Genomic DNA, 23,462 nt, shown 5'->3' with positions numbered 1-23,462 from the left:
GCCCCAGTCAGCACAGCTCCAGCAGTACCGTATCTACGCATTTACCTTTTCCCATACCGTGAAAACAATACACTGAGAAGGAGGCATCAACATCAAAATGTACAGACAGCGCCATCTTTTGGTAAGAAAACTCAACGTGTCTTTCTCTTCCACAACCAAACTTCTGAAAGTGTCTGGCATGATGTAGTGCCTCGTTTTCTGCCTCTTTCAGTTGCTCTCTCTTTTTTTTTTGCAAACTTGACCCCCAACAGGGGGGAGGCAAATAGGTAGAAAAATCTTTTGCTTTATTCCCAGGAACACTTTTCTCTTTGTAGAGCCAGAGATGCACCAAGCCTGAAGTGTGGTGAGGGATTGGACAGCAAGGGAAAGAATCCTCAAGCCCTTTGCAAGGGCCTGCACTGAGCCAGGAGGCTGGATGGCTTTCCTGTGACTTCCAGGAATGAGCAGGAGACACTTGACTAAAAATTGTTTGCGGTGGACTGAAGCTCAAATGTAGCCAGCTTGTCCCAGCTGCTTCCGAACAGCCCAGTACAAAGGTGCCTTGTGTCTGGTGCTGCCACAAAAGCCTCTGAACAGCTTTTTGACCCAGCGTTGGGTCAAAAGGGGTTGTTTTGCAGGAAGCCTCCCAGCTGATCCCTATGGAAGGCTGCCCAAAAGAAGGGACTGGGGCTTCATGAACAACAGACACATTTTTCTGGAACACCCCCTTCCCCCCCCCCGCCCAGATTTGACCGGTACATCAGCTATTCCCTGCTCACAACTGCCCAGGTTGCCAGGAATTCCACAGGTCCACCAGGCTTGCTGCTGCCTCAGGAGCCATCAGGATCCATCCCAACCCCTGGTGCTCACCTCATGGGTGTGGGCGGTTTTGACAAAAACTTCCCCAAGGTTCAGGGTATCACAGCTGAGTTCAACCAAGGGTCTGCGGCCTTCCCCTCTGAGGCGCAGGGCCAGCCTGCTCTCACGGCCTGGGGAGAGATGTCCATTTCAATACAATAATTCCCTCTGTTCTACTGGATTTTCCAGGCTGCCTCAATGCTAGACCCTGATTCTGAGCTGCATGCAACCAGCTCTTGATGCTGCAGCAGAAGATATGGACCCTTCTCTTCCCTCAGGAGATATCCCCTGGGGCTGACTTGCAATTTCTAACCCATTCCTTGGGCTGGTTTCCAATTTTAGCCACCAGTTTGCTGAGTTTAAAACATCTCTGGTGTCCTGTAGCAACAGGCCAAGGAGTGACAGGTATAAATTGAAAGAAAGGAAATTTAGGTTAGATATTGAGAAGAATTTTTTTACTGTGAGGTGGTGAGACGCTGGAGTAGGTTCCCCAGGGGAGTTGTGGAGGTTCCAGCCCTGAAAGTGTTGAAAGCCAGGCTGGATGGGGCTTGGAGCTACCTGGTCTAGTGGGAGGTGTCCCTGCCCATGGCAGGGGCCTTGGCACTAGACAGTCTTTGAGGTCCGTTCCATCCTTAACATACTATGACTCTAGGGTTTCCTCCCCATGCACTTAGAGGAGCTTTGAAATCCATTCGGTGAAGGCACAAAGCTCACGAAGACTTTGGCAATTGCTACCTGGCAAACTGCCAGGCAACAACTGCCAAACCACCTGGCCCAGCAGCACAGGACTGCTGTCCTCCACTTCTGACACTCGGCACTGTGTTCTGTTTGCACAGACTGAGAGCTGCAAGGTGACAATTCCCACACAGGGAGAGAAGCAGGTGCTGGCCAAGGGTGGTCCTTCTACCAACACCCTGGGCTCAGCGGGGCTCCGCCTCCGCTGGCCTGGTGGTGTCTGGAGGTGATCCAGGCTCAGGGAGCACATTTCTAACTCAGTTCCGACTGCCTGATGGTGGATCCACGTCAAATGGACCCATCCTGGAGGTCAGTGGTCTAGAGGGGCTTAGTGCTTGTTCACTAAAGCTGTTCTGCTCTGCAGCTCCTTGGCCTTTGAGGAAATGCTGGCAAAGCTGTGCCATGAAAACATCTCCCTGCACTGCCTGGGTTGTTCTGGGATCAGCAATCCAGACACAGGTGTTCCGAGCCCTGGCCTTGCATGGGAGACTCCCTGGAAGCTGCAGGGACACTGGGGATGTGCCAGCACTGCCCTGCTGACCAGGAACTCTTCCCAGCAGTTACATGGGAGCCCAGTGGGCTCAGGCTTGCTCCATGGCTTCACTGTGGGTGAGAGAAGCAGGGGAAAGGAGCTGTACCTGAGATGTCACAGTAGGCCACACTCTGATACTCCAGTGCTTCCAGGGGTTTAAAGGTCACCTTGATTTCAGCCGAACAACGTGGCCCAATCTCTCCCTCCTGAAACAGAAAGAGACAGAAAAAGATTTATCTTCAAACTTCACACTTCTTGTTTTCAACCACTCCTCTAAGCCTTTCTTTAGAGCATCAGTGATGAGCGAACAACATAAGGAGCCCAAGGAAACACTCTAAACCCAGCTCAACACACCACTGGGCGCTCTCAATGCTCAGCTGATCAGCCCCCACTCTCCACAATGTTCCTGCTGCTCTGACACAAGCTCCTGGTCACATCATGCTGCAGTCAGCTACAGTGGTACCTAACTGCCATTGTGCACTGGTGGCTCTTGGCCTTAGATGGGCCATAGGAGTAACCAAGAACACGATCCCCTTCCTTGGAAAGAAAAATATTAGTTTAACCTTTTTTCAAAGAAAGCAGAGGTTGGGATTATTCTAGGATTTACTCCAGGATGAGAAGGGATTTTGCACTGTGCAGACACCAGGCATTCATCATCTCTCACAATGCCAATACTCAGAATCAGGGCTCTGGCTGATGGGAGGACATGGGCGTTTGCTTGCATAAACAGAAAAAGAAAAGGTTTACTGTCCCCGTGTGCAAGAGAACTCAAAATGCCCATTATAACCTCCCACCCTTGTGTCCAGGCTCACAGATGACACTGGGAGACTCACAAACAGTGCGAGTCGTGGTTAGAGGAAGGGACAGGCATTTCTACGATTAACCTTGGGCTGAATTTGGCCTCCTTTTCCCAGCGAACCCTTGCATGCTTCAGGTCAATCCATGAACTGGCACTGCTCCAACACCCTCCGCTGAACCCCACGCAGCAGCACGTGTCGGGGGAGCCCCTACCTACAAAAACTGGTCCCTGTGGACACTTCAAGGACACGGAGTGCCCTGAGCTCGAGCCCTGGCAGCAGAGCTCAGCTTTGTCAGGCTCCCAGCCCTGCCTTGAGCCTGCAGGGCAGAAATACTTTCAGCAGTGAGCTCTGCAGCCGCACCAGAAACTCCATGTCCTCCCTCTGAGCACACCGAGCCAGCTGAGGACCTGCTGAGTGACCGCACCCGGGGGAAGGGGCGGGGGTAGGGTGGGCGGGAGGAGGAAGAGGAGGAGGAGGAGGAGAAGGAAGAGGAGGAGGAAGAGGAGGAGGAAGAGGAGGAGGAGGAAGAAGAGGAGGAGGAGGAGAAGGAGGAGAAGGAGGAGAAGGAGGAGAAGGAAGAGGAGGAGGACGAGGAGAAAGAGAAGGAAGAGAAGGAAGAGAAGGAAGAGAAGGAAGAGGAGGAAAATGAGGTTCTCAGCTATCACTTACCATTGGCTCAATGAAAACAAAAGTCATTGGAGAACAGCAGGGGGTCTTCTTGCACCTTTGCCTTCTCCTCCTGGACCTTTTGGCTCAGGAGGGCGGTGCGATTTTCACAAAAGCCCTTCACCTTCTTTATTTTTTTCTCCTCCATGAAGTCTTCCATCCAGACCTTTGGTGGTGGCTCCAGCAAATCACACTGCCTGCAGCCGCAGGGAGAGACAAAGCCAGCAGGTCATTTAATGAGCCGCATATTTGCAGAGAGAAGCGGAAGTGCGGGAGAGCAAAGCACTTGGGGAGGAGCGGCAGCTCCCCAGCAAGGGCTGACCCCAAGCCACGAGGGTCCCAATTGGATCAGAAGATAACTTGTTGTGCACTAGCTCAGCAGGTAGCTTTACTCCACACTTGCAAGCTCAGGAGAGCTTTGGAAAGCCAGCATCCCTCAAGAGAGTCTCCTGCCTCAAAGCCTCTGCCAAAACTTAGGGAGAATCCACCAGCCACCTCAGCTGGCTTTTCCTACAACTGAGCTGCTCGGGGGAGGCAGATAAAGATCACGGAGCACCCACTGCAGGACTTCCCTGGGAAAGGGAGACGAAGCTGGGTTGTGGTTACGTGTTACCAACATCGCTCTTTTTTTCTTCCATTTTGGACCTGCCCTGTTCCCTACTCTGCCTTTCACAAGAGCATCCCAGAGCACTTCCAAAGGAAATTGATGAATTCAGGCACCGCATCCCTTCAGTGACATCCAAGGTTTTATATGCATGAAAACAGAGGCTGTGAGAGGGGAAGGGACTTCTTGGTGCAGGAGACAGACAGCAAACTCCTGGAGAGATCATCTTTTCAGGATCCAGAGCTTTTTGGGTCCCATCCCAGTGCATGGTAGTAGAATGGCCAGAGAGGGAAAGGATCCTGCACTAGCTCCTCTCATAAAAAAAAGTCCTCTCTGCTCTGAGATCTCAAAAGCATCTCTGACAGCAGGAGAGTAGGCCTTAGAGCTAACACCATCCCTAAGACTGGAAGTAAGGAAAAACAAAATGTCCTGGTGACAGGCTAGGACACAAACTGGCATGAAAATAAATGTAATTGGAAAAAAGTATTACGAAGAAAAGAAGGGTAGTGGTAGTAAGTGAATCCCTTCTAAGGGGAAATGAGGGCCCTGTATATCGAGCGGATCCGTTCCACAGGGAAGCCTGCTGCCTCCCTGGGATCCAGGTACTGGATATCACCAGGAGATTCCCTAAGAACTAAAAGAACTTCATCTGTTCACCACTGTCTGGGGGTACAGTGACTGTGAAATAACAGAGTTTTCAACATTCAGTGAAACAAGGAGGGGCATCAACAAAACTTCCACTCTGGTCTTCTGGAAGGCAGCCTTCGGCCTGTTCAAGAGATTGTTTTGGAGAGGACCTTGGGAAACAGCCTTTACAAACAAAGGGGTCCAGGAAGGATGGACATACTTCAAGAAAGAAGTCTTGAAGGCACAGGAACAGACTGTCCCTGTGTGCTGAAAGATGAGCTGACAGGGAAGACAACGAGCCTGGATGGGCAAGGAGATTTGGAAGGAACTAAGGGGAAAAAAGAGGGCGTATTGCCTTTGCAAAGAGGGGCTGGCAACTCAGGAAACGTTTAAGGATGTTGCCAGGTCATGTAGGAAGAAGATTAGGGAGGCAAAAGCCCAATTAGAACTTGAGGAAATCCAGTCATTGCAATCAACCTTTCCTTCCCAAAATGCCATCCTTGGTTGGAGTATAAATGGAACTGGAATGCTGTGCTGAGCTCCTGAAGCCCAGGGACACACACCCTAAGGCCAGGGATGGTTTACTTGGCCTAAACCATTCAAAATCACCAACACCCCCCTGAGGCCATGCATTAGTTTCAGTCTTGGGCCATGTATCTCACTGAAACGTATCTTTCAAACCAACCTCCTCTTCTCTTCATTGTCGGCTTCCTCAGTAGGAAACATCTTCCACTGGAAGTGGGCTGTGATGTTACTCCTGTTTCTGATGAACATGCTTGTGTGGCTTGATGTGGTGATGAAAGTCTTCTCAACCTTCATGGAATATGTGCTCAATCCAATGTTGACATCTGCAGCTTCTGCGCGAAGGAATGTGAAGAAACTTTCTTCACCTGGAACAAAGCAGAGTCTTTGCTCAGCTAGCTCAGTTGCTGATGGAAGCACAAGGAACAAAGCAAACCACAGGTCACGGAAGAAAGTGTCATAGCTTTTAAATGTATTAGCAGTTCCATGGATCAGTACATTTATCACGTCCTGACAGCTCTGTGTGTACGGCGTGAGGATGTCCTGGGCACCTCCTTAACCACCTTATTTCCAAGGTGTTTGTAGAGATTTGGCCCCAAGGTGACAGTATGTACAGTGGGATTTGTCAGATGTGCTCAGGTGACCCACTCAGACCACTGGGATTTCTGCATCAAAGTCCTTCAGGTGACACTGAGGAGCCCTGGTCAATCCTGGCTTGCCGAGGTCTCCCCTGCGCATCCCACGAGACTCCTGCCCCTCCTGATCCCTTGGATCCCTTGTTGCTGACAAGCAAATACGCCTGGGGGCATGTGGGCAGAAAAAGGAGACCCAGAGGAACAGGTGAAGTGACAGCCCACAGCAGGAGGGGACACAGGAGAGGAAACACAACCAGCCTGGCTTTGCAATATGACAAACCACTACAAAATGAACACCATAAAAATCATCATCATCGTCATCTTCCTGTCCAAACCCACAGCCCCATCAGTCTTGAAATATTTCATATTGTCCTGATCTCAAAAACCAAGATGGAGCATTTCAGGTTAAATACAAAAGGACAAGGAAAGATTAATAAGTACAGAGCAGCTTCTATATGAAGTCTGAATGGGATTCCTCAGTCTAGAAATCAAATGGGAGATGTGAGAGGTTTGCAACAGCATGAACGGCCTGGGAAATGGGGACGAGGAAAAATTTGTCTTGATTTGTCACCATACAGGAACTTGAGGGCCTGAAGATGTTATTAGGCAAAAACTGCATGGATGTGTAGAGGGCAACATAGTAAAAGGGTCTGTGACAAGCCAGTGGAGAAGCGGCATACAGGACAGAGGTGTGCAAGAAATACACTGCATTGGAGAGAGTCTGATGGAGACCTCGCAGCTCACATACAGCACTGCCCAGGAGTAAAATAAAACTTCACCCAGGCGTAGCCACACAGTAGTGGAGAATCAGGGTTCCTCCTTCCTCCACTCTGCAACACCCAGCAAAACAGAATTCCAAAAATCTCAGCCCTGTTAGAGGGGATCCACTTTTTCAACCATTTAAACACCAGCTATTTCAGTTTTCTTTGGGGCAGAGCTGGAACAGAGGAGGTACATCTAGAGGGAATTGAGAGGGATGAACAGGGAGTGATGGTGGAGAACTGTCCTGTGTCCCGTGCGTTGCCCAGCACTCACCTGTGCAGCGCGCCACCAGGGACCCAAAATGGTCACCGCACGTCAGCGGGTGAAATCCCACTGTCACCTGCATGGTGTGACCAGGGCCCAGAATTCCTTCGGCTGGAACCACGGAGAAAGGACTGCAACACAAAGAGAGGGATCAGGACTTGGGGGGACATCTGGCCATGACATTCTTTCTGCAGTGCAGGTCACTTCAGCTCACTTGGGCAAGCAGGGAGCAAACAAACTACGGCCAAGACAGACAGAACAGCCAGGATCAGAAACAGCTACTGACCCACTTCTGAGGAGATCCAGCCCTCAGAAGATCCTGTGGGATAAAACGACCTAATCTCCCCCATACTCTGCATCCAGCCTTCTGACTGCCAGCAATCCCATCAGAGAATGGTTTGTGAAAAGCACAGAGAGAGTTAAGAGCTATCTGCATGCATAACTCGACGCTGACTGCCTCAGGAATTTCTCATTTCCTGCTACCTATAAACTTCCTCTCAAGAGATGCAAATGTTAGGGCACTATCTCTCTTGTGAGATTACAGCCTAGGAATCAGACAGGGAGAAGGAACTTTCTATTGAAGACCACGGAATAACTACTGTTGAATTTGCAGCGTGGCTCTTTGGTTTATTTTACCTTGAAAAGATCCTGAATTAGCACATTTTGTCAGCATTTCAATGAAAGCTGCTCTACAAAAAGGAGCAATCAAAACTCTGAAAGAGTGCAAATGCAGATTAGAGCAATACAGTGACATGGAAACAAGACCCAAACGGAGGATGCCATTTACAATCTGAAGGATCCAATCCCAGCCATATGAAGCACCATTAGCAGGAGCACATCGAGGAGGCAGAACAGGAGGGTTTTGTGTATTTACCAGCAGTGCAGTCTGGGGCCCTGGGTTGTCATCCAGGCTGGCAACTGTTTGCTTGGCTCACCAGACAAACTCTGCGCAATGTGTTGGAAATAATTACGCAAATGTCTTGGTGCACTTTGGATGTAACAGGAGCAATTAGGATTGGTCACCAGGTGAACAGTTCTTGCCTGACAAACACAAGACTCCGTGCTGTGATGCTCAGGGACAGCTCAGGTGAAATGTGCTTCTGCCCAGAAGTTGCTGGGCTTTGTGCTCTTCCACAGCCCCATTGAGGAAACAAAAGTTCCTCAGTGCTTTGCTGGTGGTCAATCTGTGCACAGAAAGGGTGTTCTGGGGAGTTTGGTGATGAACTTATCACACACAAAAATATAGAGAACATCTGGCAAGCTGAATTTCATTCATGTCAGTAGTGACAGCTGATGAACTTGCTTCAGGTTCTGCTCACTAAGGACCTATTGCTGCAGTTATGGGCCTGACCTGCTCCATTACCACTAGTGAGAACATCACTAGTGGCTGATGGAGAAGCCTTGGGCCAGCAATGTTTATGTGCTGGATGTGAGACTTTGGGGAGAGAGGAGGAAAGACAAGGCCCCAGCAGCCCCGGAGCCCGATTACTGTACGAGCTCCCACATCTGCCCCGAGGGTGAGCCAGCACTGCTGCAGGTCTCTGCTGGGGCTTGGGGGATCGGTGCCTGGTGTGGGCAAGGCACAGGATTTTTTTCTTATTGTTTTGTCAGGAATTTTGCCAGAAAGAGAAGCTGCCAGTTAAGGGAGTCCCTGGCCACACTTCAGCACTCCCTTCCCTTCCCTTCCCTTCCCTTCCCTTCCCTTCCCTTCCCTTCCCTTCCCTTCCCTTCCCTTCCCTTCCCTTCCCTTCCCTTCCCTTCCCTTCCCTTCCCTTCCCTTCCCTTCCCTTCCCTTCCCTTCCCTTCCCTTCCCTTCCCTTCCCTTCCCTTCCCTTCCCTTCCCTTCCCTTCCCTTCCCTTCCCACTCCTGCCCCATGTTACATACTCCTGCCCTCAGATGGCAGGATGCGAATAACACTCCTGGGAGTGACCTCAGGGGTTGCGTGAGAAAGAAGATATCTTCTTATTTTCAAATTACCAGGAGAAGAGGATCCAGCCAAGTTTCAGTTGTCAGGGCTGAAAAACTGAGTGCAAATCAGCCCTTGCATCTCCTACATCCCACCCCAGGCTGTACCCACCAGACTCCCCTGTTCCTGCTGGAGCAGTCATCTCTCATATAGACCTGGCTCCCCAAGACCCAAGGACACAAGTTCTACAGTTAAACTTAACTCCTCTGAATTTCAGTCAACATCACTAAGCTGTTCCCTGAGCCCACAGATAAGAAGGACTGTGAAGGAGACATCCCTGACGCTATAATAACCAAATGAAAACCACTGCCAAGAGATGGGGCTGGCAGGATAAATTTTGGCCTTTTATGGCTTGATTAGAGCAATATAGTGAGTTAATTGTCAGCTGTTCCTTAAGATAGTTCTCATCCTGTTAGATCTACCCTTTCAATGAATCACTACTGCACCCGACAGGCAGAAAAGATAAGGTCATGGAGGGGTTTTAATAGGTCTTCTTCGGCTTTTTAACTAGTCCATTTGTATGTTTGTTTCCTTGTATGGCATCTAAAGACAACTCCAGATCTCCCAATGGCCCCTTGCAATCCCCGGACACTGGTCTTGCTTTGAGCAGCGTATTTGCTCGGACAATTTCCAGAGGTCCCCTCTAGAGAAAGTTATTCTATACTTTTATCTTCTAAATCAGCCCAATTGCTTTTCACATAGTCACTAAATGTCTCATGTTTCTAATACACCTGTGCCTATGCCTATGGGCATGTGGTGTATTGATAGGCCTTGGAGGAGCTTGACATTTATGAAAGTTCCCAATGAAGAATTCATGATCTTTTGGCAAACATTTAACACAAACCAAAATGAAAAAACAGCAGAAACACAGGAACTTCAGAATATGTAAAATGAGATCTCAATGAAAGGGGGGACGACCTTATTCAGAGATTTAAAGCACGTGTTTGAAATTTTAAACCGGCTTTCAAAGGTTCATCGTGGAACAGAAGAGGGGACTGATGCCCTCAGCTGACAAGGGAAATCAGATCAGCTTTAAGTAACAGGAACTGCACCGGCTGCCTGCAACACAGCTCATGTTGGGCATCTGATGCAGGCACCACTGGAAAGCCATGTGCCTGTGTCCTCCCAGAGAATGGGTCTGTTTGGCTGACAGTGGTGAGTACCCATTTCAGAAGCTGCTTGTGCTCAGGAGGGCGCAAGCCAGCAACTAACATGTTCCAGCACCCCCCAGGAAATCTGGGGCAGAGAAAGCTCAAAGGCTGCATCCTGCTAAGAACACTGAAAGCAAGAGCAGATGCCATCCATCCTGCCCATTTCCAGCCGGCGACGCAGGGCAGCAGCTCCCATGCTCTGGTTCCTTTTGTTGTTCTTTCCCAACTCTGTTATCCCCCAAAGGTGTTTTGCACAAGGACAGATGAGCTGCCTCACCTCTCGGTGCTCAGCTGGTAATGAGCTGCCACACTACCACAATTCTGAATCAGCAGACTCTTGCGGGTGCTGCCCTTGACCGGACACTTTGAGAAGTCCAGCTCGTCTGGGAAGTCCAGGATAGCTCGGGCAGGGATGGCCCGAATTGGCACAACTATCCTTTCCTCTCCACTGACGCAGACGAGCTCATGGGAATAAACCTGCAGGAAAAGAAACTGTCTCAGCACAGGTCATTTGGTGCCATCTCCATGGCAGAAGAAAAGCCATTTCCTATATCCCTTCAAGGGTATCAATTTACCTATTCCACCCCCAAATGAACAATAAGTTCTACTAATATCTCACATTTTAAAGGCAGCAGTGCACTTTGCAAAACCTATCTCAGTGGCATTAAGCTCTTGTGTCACTTGGGTCATACAGACAAGTGCCCAGGGCCACCATAATTTTTACTCTCAATTTTAATGATGTTAAATAATTCCTAAGTCCCTTCTAAGGAACATGGAGCTAGGGAACACAGGACATTCCTCCTTAGGTTACTATATTCCCACTGATTGAGAATAGGACAAAGTGTTAAACTGAATCTAAGCAGCAAAAGGAAACTGAGAGAACAGCTGCACCCAAAGAGATCCTGGACCTCTGGCCTGGTGTAGAAATATCTGTTTGCTCAGAACTCCCCTCTAACTTTGCCTCTCCAACCAAGTCACGAGAAGAACAGTGCTAAGAGGTAGCAGGATGCTGTTGCAAAGAGCCTCTCTTTGTTTCCCTGCAAGGCCTCCTCCCTTCCATGCCATGTCCTAAACCCCTCTGTATGAACGAGCCTCCAGATCACAGCGCTGAGAGCAGACTTGCCAGGGCCTCGGCACTGGTGTTCAAACTATCACGCAAAAGCACAATTGGCATGGAATGGGCGCCAGCTGACAGAGCAGCCACAGTGACAGGCATGAAGACAGAGCCGCAGCAGTGTCGCTGCCACCGGCTCTGGGCCCACAGGTCTGCCTGCCTGCAGGCTGTACCTGCCCTACACGAGCTCTTTCAGGCAGGTGTCCAAGTCCCCTGCAGCTCACCAAGCTCCTGCTGACTAAGGGCACCTAGAGCTCAGTGTGCCTGTGCCAGGCTGGGCCCACGGGCACAGCACATCCTCTGCCCTGGCCTTGCAGCCGTATCATGGTCAGCTGTGCTCTGGGACAGCACAGCCGCAAGGCTGGAGAACAGAGGGTGTGAAAAAGCACCGTCCTTGCTCCAGCCCCGGGTGAGGCAGGGAAGCTGTTGCCCGTCAGGAAGGCGGAAAGCTCTCTGACCTCTTTGTTCCTCTAGTACTTTGCAGAATAATGAAACCCCTTCCACTATACCTAGAGATGGCCAGACATCTATCAACACCCCTCTACCGTTTGCCTACTGTTCCCTGGGCATCTTTCTTCCCTTGGGAATGCTCAGAGGAATGTGCAGCGAGGGGAAGCAGGGCCTGTCAGGCCTGGGTGCAGGGCCTGACAGCACATGCCAAGCTGGGACTGGCTGCAGGCTGCCTGCCCACGGCCTGGAGCCAAGCTCACAGCATGGGCTGTACCCAGAGTGCAGGGACAACAATGGCTTTGGAGATAATTCTGTGTTTTGGCTCCTCCAGTCTCACCTTGTTCTCGTCAGGAGTGAAGTGGACGCGCACATCGGTAATGGCGCCTCCTGGCACGGCACGGCATGCATCACTGGGGCCCGCCAGCTGGAAGTAAGGTGAGCTCTCCATGGAGACCTGCACCCCCTGAAGATTCTGCAGGAAAGACATGGAACCATGATTTTGCCACTTGAGGAAACAGGACAAGAGGAGACCTGTCCATGCCCTGGTGACGTCCTTCCTTGACCCCTTTTCCAAAGCCCTTTCTGCTGTGGAGGTACAGGCACAGAATTCCCAAGGGTGAACTTGAATCCCTTCTGTCTGGCTCCAGCATTTTGGCCAGGGGCAGTAGGGCAGTGCCTGGTGGGAAGGAAGGGCCGAGCAGGTCAGCACCGGCAGGATGGAGACAAGAGCACCTGAACCAAATCATCTGCATATTCAACAGGGCAAAAAACCTGCTGATTTCTGCCTGCACACAGCTATGCAGTCGTGTTCCACGGAGGGAATGGGCTACCTGAAAGCGTAACAGCACATTCTCCTGCGGGGAGGAAGAAATTCCTTTCTAGCAGGTCAGCTTTGGATAGGGCAGTTCTGGGGGATACAGTCATGCAGGCAGAGCAGCAAGAGAGGAGACCAAACACTGTGGCCTTACTGGGAACAAATGCAAACCTGAAAAGCAAAAGAAGGAACACAGCAATCCCTAAAAAAGGGAGATGACAAAGAGAATTTAAAGCGCCAGTAAAGCAGCAAGGAAGAATCATCAACTGATTACAGCAATCACCTCCCCGAAAGTGATGGAAACACAGACAGGTTGTGCCTGTTGACTGCGGGCTTCAAAGGCATTTTCCTCCTGGAGAAACCTTGCAATTCTTTAGGGGAATGGTCTCTCGCCTTTTGACCCTTCTGGAATTTCCTCCCTACATGTCCACACCTAATTGGCTGAATGCCAGGACCCTCCCAAAATAGGAGACTAGATAAGACCCCTGGATTTCTTTGTTCTCTCTCTTTTGGCCCCTGGACCCCTTTGAGGAATAAACGACTTGGAATAATCTGGGGGTAAGAACCTCTTTTGAAATCTTTTGTCCTGTCCCTTCGGAGATATTCCTCCAAAGCCTCTCCAGAGCTAGCCCCGGGGAGGGGGGCCGGGCCTGCGGGGGGAATATTTCAAAACATGACCAGCACTGACTCACAGTGTGGTTTCAGTATTAAAAGCCAACCTTGGCTCTCCAGGGGTTCTTGCTGCCTGTGCAGGCAAGCTGGGCTGCTGGGCATTCCCGCTTGCAGCCAGCAGGCCAAGTTCTGCTCTCTGGGATACACAGACACAGCAAACATGCATTTTCAACACATAGATATCAACCCCTGAGCACCAAAATGCTCTCAAAAAGTCTAAACCAGATGATTTTGAGTCCTTCCTGTCTCTTCCCACCAGCCCACTCTTGGCACAAGCCTCATTTAAGAAAATGTTTCCCTGACTGAAATTCAAATGGTCTCAGTTTTCCCCTTTAGAGTCCAACACGACTGCTGACGTTTTTCAACTTTTTCCCTCTCAGCTCTCTTGGGAAACTGCAAAACAGGAGCACATGGCTTTGGATGTGCTGTGGTTCTCCAAAGGGAAAGCAGAGCACCATGCTGCTTTTGGAAAACCTGAGCAGAGCTGGATGAAGCTTAGCAGGAGCCTGAAGTGGCACCTAAAGGCCTCCTACTGCTTCTGCTACATCAATCTGATTCCAGGGCTGTTTCAGAACATTTCCTGCCGTGCCAGTGCCACTAATGATAGTGATTCCAGCAGAAAGCGTAGACGACTCAGCCCCTGAGCTTTGACTGTGAGCTGCACAAAGGGAGCCAAACAGGCTGAGAGAGGCAGAAATTCCTACCAGGAACCAAGATTAACCAAGGAGACACAAGATGTGGTATAGACTCAAGCAAAGCATGAGAGCAGGTAAGAACTGTACAACCCTCAACATTCCTATCAATCAGAGCTTTCAAAAGAAGGAAACTCCTTTGGGATAGATACTGTCAGCCCATGGGCAAAATCAGGGGAGAGTTCCCAGCACAGGAAGATTTCCACCATCGTGCAGAACAAGATGCTGAGACATTTTCTTCTGGATGTGCTGCAGCAGATAACTTGCTTTGCTGTACACTATGGGAATTACACCACTCTTCCAGCACAGTGTTAACACTCCATGTCCCAGCACTTACCTCGCCCTTATTCATGAGAGACACCACCATTTCATAGACCTCATGAACGACAAAGTTCTGAAATACCACCTCTGGTGGGGAAACGCGAAACGATCTCTTTTTCCGGGGAGTTGATGACAGCTGGAGAGGCAAGAGAGAGCAGGGAGACGTTCAGCTGCTGGGAGGAAGGTTCATGAAGGAGAATCTTACACTGATCCCCACTGAAGTACAGACTCATGGCGAGCACCTCTGCCCAGGCCACACTAGGGAAACAGTAGCTCACCCACCTCTGCTCTCAGCTGATCAAGAGCTGCAGGGCCACAGAGAGCAGGCTCAAGCCAAGCTGCTCTTTTGGCACCTATTTCTCCGGGTTTCCTTCTCCAGAATGCCAGGCAGCACTTACCTTAAGCACTGCCCTGTGCCCATGAGGTCACAGAGCTCTGGGGCACTGACTGAGGACTCACGGAGGAAGTAAAACCCATAAATTTACATCAGACTCCATGGGAAACAATTTTGGGATGTCCGTTGTTCTGAGACAGGGAAACTGAGGCCCACACAACTGCAAATATCTTTTTTTCATCTAGAACTTAGACATCAGTAAGAAGAGAACAGTACCAGAGGAGGTGTGAGAGATGAGGTGATATTTTGCTGAACAATGTCAAAAGGTTATTGTGATGGATGAGAATTGTTATGGAGTTATAAGTTGTTGGCTATAGAGTTGGAATGTTTAGTTAAAATCAGTTCAAGAGTTATAATGCTGTTTAGCAGTTTTGTCCACTCTGTATCCCTTACCCCAAAATCCCACTTACCTGATTCCGTCGCCTTTCCGTCGGGTCAAGCCGTTGCTGCTCCCTGGCATCACTGCTCTCCATTTCTGCTGCTGCTCTACCTGCCTGCACCCAGCCTGTCCCACTGGCTCGTTCCCTGCTTGCTCCACTTCCTACTACCTGTCGGATCCTCTTCCTCCTTCCTGCTGACAACCGGCCTGTCAGTCAGGCTGCTGCTGCCACCCTTATGGAAATTGAAAGAGCCCAGCTGCATGATGGGACCATATCAACACCAAGAGCCCCTGGCCGAAACGAGCCAACTCAAAATTTAAATCTGCCAAGGACAGCACTGGACTGACCATACCCAAGGGTATTTATGCCGAGGGTATTCATAGACAAGCTCTTCTATCTCACCATAACTTCCAAAGGACTTAAAGAGCGAGAGACCCCTGGACTCTAGAAGCCAAGAGGAGTTCTTTGGAATTGCCGTGAGCCGACAAGTCCCGCTCTGCAGCGCAGGCAGCACAGTGGATTGCACCTCCTTCTCAGTGGTGTGGACGAAAGGGAGCAGCAGCAGCAGCAGCAGCGGCGTAGGCCACTCCTGAAGACCCCTGCTTATTAATAAAGGCATTTAAAGGAGGAAACTGTGTCTCCTGCCATTTGTAACAGTTATTAAGTTAAAGAATGAAAGTTGTTGGTTCTGTGTGTTGTTTGTGGTTTGGATTTTTTCAGGTTGGTCTGTTGCATGCTGCTGTGAGCTGGGAGAAGGACGTGGTTGAAGACCTGACCAAAAGGAAGTAGGAGGAGAGGGGAGGGGACAGAAAGGTTGGTGGTCAGAGCGAATGGAAGTTCCCGAGTACCGTCCAACGGGAAAGGGGCCGGGGGCCGCCCCAGGCAGGTATAAAGGGTATAGAAAGATTGCCATTTTGCTGGAGGGTGTCTTTGTTCGTCTCCGGGGAGAGGGAGACACGCCCAGCTCAGTTGAATCGTTACTAATAAACAGCTTTCTTTTGCTTGGATGATTTTGTCCCCTTTAATTGTATTTAAAAGTTAGTGCATTGCTAGCAGAGGTAAAGGCAAAAGTAAAGTAACACAGAAGTTAGGAAAAAGACAAATGAGGTGATTGCTGAATGAGGATAAGGGTCAGTTCTTTTCTCAGCAAGTTGGCATCTCCTTTTTAAACGGGTGCTTTCTTGTAACCTGTTACTGCCATCTTATTTAATACCGTTGTAGAGCACATCTGGAATGACACAACAGCAACAAATGCTTCTGGAGCAGAGACCTTGCTTTGAGAAAACTCTCCCCTGCTTTGTCTGCCCTCTCCAGACACACTGCTGTCACTCCAGAGACACAAGCAGGAATCCTCCGTGACTTGACAGGAGGCACACTCTGCCCAAGGGAGTGGCTGCAGCACGCTGTCCCCTTAGTGGTGCCCTTCTCTGAGGTGTTCCCAACCCCCCCTCTCCAGGGCGATCCTTAACCACTTTGTTACACATCTCATGCTGCCAATTTCCTGCTCAACTGCCCACCTCGGTCACCTACCCGTTTGGAGTGGGCTTTATACTGAGCCAGTCCTGCAAGAAAAGCAGCTTTAAACACACCTCTAAGTAGGCACTGATCCACATAAAGCACATCCATTCCCCTCTGCCCAGGGTGAGTCCCCTGTACATCTGGCAGCCTGCAAAATCTAACACCACGTCAGGGTTCCAACCCAAAGCATGAATGCAATGAGTTTTGTTAAATCTGAAGTAATTACTGCAGCTACTCGGCCTTCAAAGGCCAACGCTGCCACTGTGGAGGGAATCCTATGACCCCAAGCATTTGCTGGTGACCGCACCTAAGCAAGAGGCGGCTGTTTCAGCAGGAGAATGGCAAATGGTAATTTTGTGCCTTTGCGTCCCCAGCCTTCCCCCCCTTGTTTTAGCAATGGCAGCTACACTCCAGCAAAGCCCAGCAGCTTCAGCAGAGGTTATTTGTGTTGGCTTAGTGCAGATCAGGACTCCAAGTCCACCACAAGCAGCAGTTTGCAATGGCAGGACCTGGACACTGAGATGTTTTGCTGGAGGCGAGCCTGTCACAAGCACACATCCTCTTCAAACTTCACAACAAACAGAAAGAAAAAGAGCAGGAAAAGGCTACCTTTTGACGACTCAGTCTCAAGATTTGAAATGGGCTAATGCTGGGCAGAATAGGCCTCCCAGTCCTGGCCTGAACCTTCCCCCTCAGGAATGTAGATGGAAGCAGCTGAAAGGCAAAAAAAAAAAAAAAAAAAAAAAACCAACAAAAACAAACAAACAAAAAAAAAAACCAAAAACAAAACAAAACAAAACAAAAAAACCAACAAAAAAAACCCACACGCAGCAAGAGCCTCAGAGATGCCACTGTTCACATAGACTTTCTCTTGAACAAGCGGCACTGGTGAATAATTTGTGATCGCATGTCTAGGACAGTCCTGGAAGCCCTGGAAGTTACTTGCTGAAATACTAAGCATCAGTAAATTAATAATACAGAGTAAAATACACATACTCCAACCACACGGCTCCGTCCCATTAGCTTCTCCATGATTTGATGTGACTTGTTTGGGGATTTCTGCTCTTTGGGCAATTTTTTCAGAAAGCTGCTCCTCCTCAGATAGCTTCGTCATGTCATTAGGGTCTATCTCCGGAAACTCTGCCTCGTCCTCATAAAACGGCTCCTCAGAAAACTCTTCCTCCTCCTCCTCCTCCTCCTCCTCTATGTAAAGCCACTCCTCCTCAGAAAGCTGCTGCTCCTCAGGCTGCTGCTGCTCCTTGGAATCCTCCTCCTCCTGCTGCTGCTGCTGCTGCTGCTCAGAATCGTGCTGCTCGGCAAGCTGCTGCAGCTGCCACAGCTCAGAAGGATGGATCTCAAAAGGATGGTCCTGCTCCCACCAGAAACGACTCACCAGCTTCTTCTGATGCCTTACAGTAGTAGAAGACAGGAACCGCCCTGCAGAGAGGAAGAGGACACCTTTCAAAGACAAAACCCTGTGTTCCCAGCAACTCTGCCTCCTGCTGCAGGTAGGTGGAAGAGAGCTGGGATGCACTTGGAGCATCTCTGGCCAAGTACTTTCAGCAGGAAATAGAGCGTCTGGGAGTAGGGTCCCTGCCTGCAGCACACACTCCCGTGCCAGAGCAGGAGAGCTGGTTTTAGACAATGACTTTGCATTTGCCCTGGAATGGGGAACTGCACACGGACAGGGGCTGTAGGGCAGCTCACGCATTACACCATTGTTTTTCCCAGTCTCAGACTTCTCTCAGAGATGACCTGATGTCCCCTTCCCAGCCCTGACCCAGGCACGTGGCTTTCCCCAGAGTCTGCCTCAGCTCCTTTGCAGAGCACAGGTGGCAGGGCGAGAACAAAAGGGGCTGAAAGGCAGAGGGGGGCAAGGAGAAAACTCCAGCTGCAGCTGGGAAGATGCTGATGAAAGTGGATGTGTGGACAAGGATGAAAAAGCAAGTCATGTTTTGGAGTGAAGTGGCAGGGTGTTCTCCCCAGGCCCTCAGCTACCGAGTGAAATGCCCTTACGCATCAGAGTGGTTGAGAATGGCTTCTTCACTGCTTCACTATCTGCAGCTTCCTCCCAGGAGTATTCCAGGGCTACCTTCCCTGCCTGTGTTGTGCATCCTGAAACTGAAAAGCAAGGAGGAGGAATAAAAAAAAAGTCCAATAAATACAAAGCAAATAGTACAGTAACATTGCCTGATGGACTCCTGGCATCAATTTCTCCTGAGGAGCATCTTCTTCCCCAGGCAACCCTGCCACGTTCCGCTGTCCTGGGTGGCCCAGAAATGTATTTCCAAGTCTGGAAGTTTAAGAGGAAAGGGCCAACATGGTGCCCAGGACACTGAAGCTGAGGGGCTTACTCTGGACTTTAGGTTTTGGTTTGACTGCAAACTTATTCTTGAGCAGATGAGGACAGGTGACAGGCAGTGAAAGCAAACCCACGGCTGTCCTCAGCAGAAGGGTGTGGCAGCACTGAACCTGTCCTGACCACCACCTCCTGCTTGGCTTTGTGTGCACGTGAATGGGCCTGTGCTGGTTTTGGCTGGGGTAGAGTTCTGGGAAGCAGGCACTGGGTCAGCCCTGGGCAAAGGCAGCTCCCGCTCACAGGGCCCTGCCTGGCCTCCAGCACTCACGTGGCTCTCCTTGTCTGGAAGGGCAAGGGATCCTTGAGCTGGACCACAGTCGTGTTCAGTTTTAACTGGCTGCAGGCAACAATGGCACTGAGGTACAGCTCGGCCTCCTGGCTGCTGTCCTCCAGCACAGCGTGAGCTGGTTCTGGGACTCTCTTGACCACCTGCAAACAGAGGAGGGAGGAATCACCGAGCAGAGCCCACAAAGTCAGGCTGAGAAGGGAGTCTTTTGGCCTCCGGGATCAGCCTCATAGAGGGACTGGAAAGGACCGTTCACTTTCACTTCCCGCCGCGTAGGGGGGGAACGGGGCGCCGGGATGGGCGCGGCTGATGGAGCCGCAGCACCAGCCCGCCCCGCCGCCTGAGACTCAACCGACAGCGGAGGAAGCGGCGCAGGCGGCGCGAGCGGGGAAGAACCCGCGGAGGGGGCGGGGCGCGGTGCAGGGCCGCTCGGGCCCGGCCCAGCCTCCCCAGCACGAGCAACATCACTCGCCGCGCCCGGCGGGGCTGACACGGGGAGGGGAGGGGAGGGGAGGGGAGGGGAGGGGCGGGGCGGGGCTGGCAGCGCCCCCAGCATGGCTCCGCCTGTGGCGCAGAGGCCCAGAGAGGGCCCCGCCCGCTCCACGCGGGGCGGGACGGACTGCCCGCCCACAGGGATCGGGTCCGACAGCAAGTCGATCAACGCTCCCCCCTCCGGGGCCCTCGCCGCTCGCGCGGGCGCCTTGCTCAGCGCATCGCCGGGCGGGGCTGCCCCCGGCTCCAGCGCCGTTCCGAGGGGGTATTTCGTGGCCCACACCGCGATGTGGACGCTGCGTCGTCACCGCGTCCGGCTCCGACAGAGGCGCCTGCGGAGCCCGCGACCCCTCGCTCCCCCCCGACGCCGGAAAGGCGCAGAGGGATTGAGAGCCGCCTCCGCTTCTCCGCCTCCTGGGCGTGGGGACGGGCGGAAGCAGCGCCGCGCTCCCCGCCAGCGCCGGGAGAGCGCCGGGGAGGGGGAAACCCCCCCGCTCTTCAGCCTCCTGGGCGCCGGAATGGGCGAAGCGGTCGGGGCCGGCACGGCCGGCTCCTCAAGAACTGGCGAGCCCCCGCTCAGCGGCTCGTCCGCGCCCCCCGGGGAACCTGGCTCGCCATCCACGAACGCAGCGTCCCGGGGGTCAACGGTAAGCTCCCCGCCCCATTCGGACCCTGAATCCACCTCGGCTTCCGAGGGGAGGACCTCCTCCTCAGCCTCAGCGTCCGAGCCCGACAGCCCCTCAAAAGAACTGCCGATACTCAACGGGGCCCCGGAGTCCCAATAACTCCTTAAAACAGTATCGCATCGTCTCCAGAGCACCGTCAGATTTACCATGTCTGCATCGTAATTCGCAGACAAAGCCCAAATCAGATAACCACCCAGGCGACCCCAGGCAGTTTCTGAGATAGCCATCCCAGCATCAATAAGGAAGCCTTTTGCCTTTCCAAAATAATATAAACACTGAAACTCTTCCTCAGAAACAAAACCCTGGTTCCGTTCCAGCAGATGGCGCCAGAAGGCGAAGACAGCAACCTCTGTCTTAGAGCTCCGGGATACCATATTCGCAGGCGGCTACCTACACACAACCCCCGTTACCTTGAAGACAATCTCACTGACTCCACACACTGTAATTCTCACGAGCGGGCACCAGATGTCGCCAGTAGGGACACGAAAGAACCACACTCACCCGACAGGTTGAAGTGAGGAAAGAAAAAAAAGCGCCGTTTATTGTCGGGTTTGGGTTTAAACAGGATTTGGAGTTTGGCCCAGGATTGGAGGACAAAGGGGACACCCCTCTGACCCCAATGGTCATCTCAGAAGTCCATCACATATTGGTATGTGAAAACAATCTACTTGTTTATGTTACATCCCTGAGAAACTCCACTGGAAATAGGTAAACAGTCATCAGAAGGCTGAAAATCGAGGCGACACTGAAGAGTTCTGGAAAGCACCTTTTTCTTCTTGTCTTAGGAGAAAGTGCTCTCCACATGTCACGTGTGGAGCAACAACCACACTGCAGGGAGCTGGCAACGGGCATTTTGGGATGTGAAAGATCTCACTGGGAAAGTCTCCAACTGCAGATGTTCTGATAGAAAAGAGGATGGTTTAGAGGCCTTAAAATGGTTCAGAAACTCAGAAAGAACCTTCACCCAAGACGAGTGTGTTTGGCAATAATGACAATAAAAGCAAGAGTCTCTGGAGATGATCCTTCTCCAGACTCCTCCATACTGTCATACAGTGCCTGGGCTACTCCATGATGAGATATCCCACACAATACAGAGATCACAACTAAAAACTCTGGTATCCATGCAGACAAAACTTGGAGTTCACCAGCACATGCAGGAGAAGTATACTTCACTTCCAAAGAAGAGACAGAGTGCAGCAGACTTAACTCCTTGTTGGTGAAAAGGCACCAGATCAGATGAAGAGATTTCAACCACCATAAAGTGGGATAACATCATCAAACATTGTCTCCCATTCAACACGGGCTGCAACCCTTGTGCTTGTGGCACAGACTCGTAGTTTGTGTTGGCTAAAGGTCTCTTGTCAAAAGGCCTCCCCCTCTCACGTGAGTGTGTCCGGTCACTGTGCATCCACCTCTCCCCTAGAATGCACTGCTGGTGAACCTCACGGCTGTCCAATGTCCAGAGGAAGCAGGAGCTGCTCAGCCAGCAGTGATGGGGGTTACCGTGGCTCTTTTTGTAAAAGCTGGGCTGTCTTCTTTTGCCATTTTGCTTCTCGCCTTCCTTTTTCCAGGCCACCTGGCTGCCGGCTCTTCCCTGGTGGTTTGATTCCACGTGACAATGCGCATTTTGTTGTCGCAGTCCTGAACCTCCCCTCCTGGCAGCTCAAAGTTGATCTCGGTCACCTTACATTTCACAAGGTGCCTCCTGAAGGTGGCTGGGACATCTGATTTCAAGGTCACTGTGATGTCCTTGGCACAGCCAGGATGGAGATGTCCCACCTAGGGAGAATCAGGGAGTCAAAACCAAACCGGAAGCACTGCCAAGGGCAGGACTGACAGCAAAAGGGACTGATGTGGTGAGCTGCTGTGCCAGGAATCTGCGCGTCGGAGTGGATTTATGTGAAGTTTGATAGACAAAAGTATGAACAGAAGGTGCCACCTCCCATAACATGAAGCCGTTTCTGCAAGGCTGGCAGCCATTGCCAAGCCAGGGACTTGGCATCTCGGCATCTCCTACGTGGCACTGGAATGGGCTGTCACTGGTACGTGAGGACTGCCTGCCAGCTCCTGGGAACACCAGGGCAGGGCTTGAGCAATGGGGAAAGGCAGAGCCGTCCACGCTCACCTTGGGAGAGAACTGGAATGGTGCGTTTGCCTCCCACTCAAAGCGCATGACCTTCGTACAGGTGTGGTTGGTGATGGTGAAGGTCCTGTTGCAGGGCTCTCCAACAGAACAGTCCCCAAACTGGATGTGATTCGCTCTGACAGCTGCTGAGGAGGAGAACAAGGCAACCTCAGCATGCAGGGAGCTCCATCCACCCCCATTCACGTGCACAGACACCTGTATGTTCAATGCTTTCTTGCTCCAAGCCTTCCTCCCTCTGGAAGGGAGTTTCCCAGGCGGCTCCCCAGCCCACCACTTTCAGGGAAACACCCTGACACACCCCTAAGCCAGCCACATGAAGCACAGCACACATTGCTCTGCAGGCATGCCTGCCACGCCCACAGGCCACCAAGTCCGGTGGGTGACAGCCCAGGCCTGGCTAGAGAGAGGACACACATGATCAGACATTTCCCTCTTCCTTGCTCCACCTTGGCAGCCTCTCCTCTCTTACCATCAATGATGTCTTTCTTCAGAATGCTCTCAGCATTCCTCTCCTGTGTACCTTCCTCCAGTCCGTCGAGGGTGAATTCGTCCTTGTGGCCTTCACCCACCAGCTCCATTAGGGTCTTGTTAGAGTATTTGTCCCCCACTAACGCACGAATCCTCCCTTCCAGTCGTTGAGCCAGGGTGGGTTTGAAAATGACGTCGAACTTTGTCGATTCCCCAGGACGCAGAAGCAGGAAAGGCTTTGGGGGCTTACGCTCTGCACAGCAACGGAAATCAGAGTTAAGTGATACGGCGGTACAGAGGAAATATTTCCATAGGCTGTATGAGGAATGAGAGGTTGAAATCAGCTGCCTCCTAAGCACGGGTTCTACCCCCAGTGGTTCCAGACCCTCTTCCTGTGTTCGCAAGACTGCCACCTCCAGACACATCACCGCTTAAGCAGCTTAACCTCAGGTTGATGCCCAGCCCGCATTCCATCTGCTTCCAGCCAGCTCCAGCCGTATGGAAAGCGGAGCCAGAGAGTGCTTTTGGCTTCTGCTGGTTGTCTGTGTGCTCAAGGGCTGTGTCCATT

General features: G+C 51.5%; 1 protein-coding gene across 1 annotated transcript in view; it reads right to left on the bottom strand.

Annotated features, from left to right (window-relative positions):
* LOC136296104 (hydrocephalus-inducing protein homolog) overlaps positions 1-19,567 on the bottom strand; it is a 149,024-nt gene extending 129,457 nt beyond the window's left edge. Inside the window, 10 exon segments of the mRNA XM_066194928.1 lie at positions 5,487-5,691; positions 6,994-7,115; positions 10,380-10,579; positions 12,004-12,138; positions 14,182-14,301; positions 14,970-15,130; positions 17,454-17,894; positions 18,894-19,006; positions 19,085-19,245; positions 19,427-19,567. Coding sequence (XP_066051025.1) covers positions 5,487-5,691; positions 6,994-7,115; positions 10,380-10,579; positions 12,004-12,138; positions 14,182-14,301; positions 14,970-15,130; positions 17,454-17,894; positions 18,894-19,006; positions 19,085-19,245; positions 19,427-19,567 — 1,799 coding nt within the window.
* Between the last annotated feature and the right edge of the window lie 3,895 nt (positions 19,568-23,462).

This window comes from Chamaea fasciata, unplaced genomic scaffold (assembly GCF_029207755.1).
Source record: "Chamaea fasciata isolate MVZ Bird 193981 ecotype frontalis unplaced genomic scaffold, bChaFas1.0.hap1 SCAF_12, whole genome shotgun sequence".
Lineage (NCBI taxonomy): Eukaryota > Metazoa > Chordata > Aves > Passeriformes > Sylviidae > Chamaea > Chamaea fasciata.
Note: the sequence above shows the minus strand (reverse complement) of the source record. Positions and strands in the feature narration are given on the sequence as shown.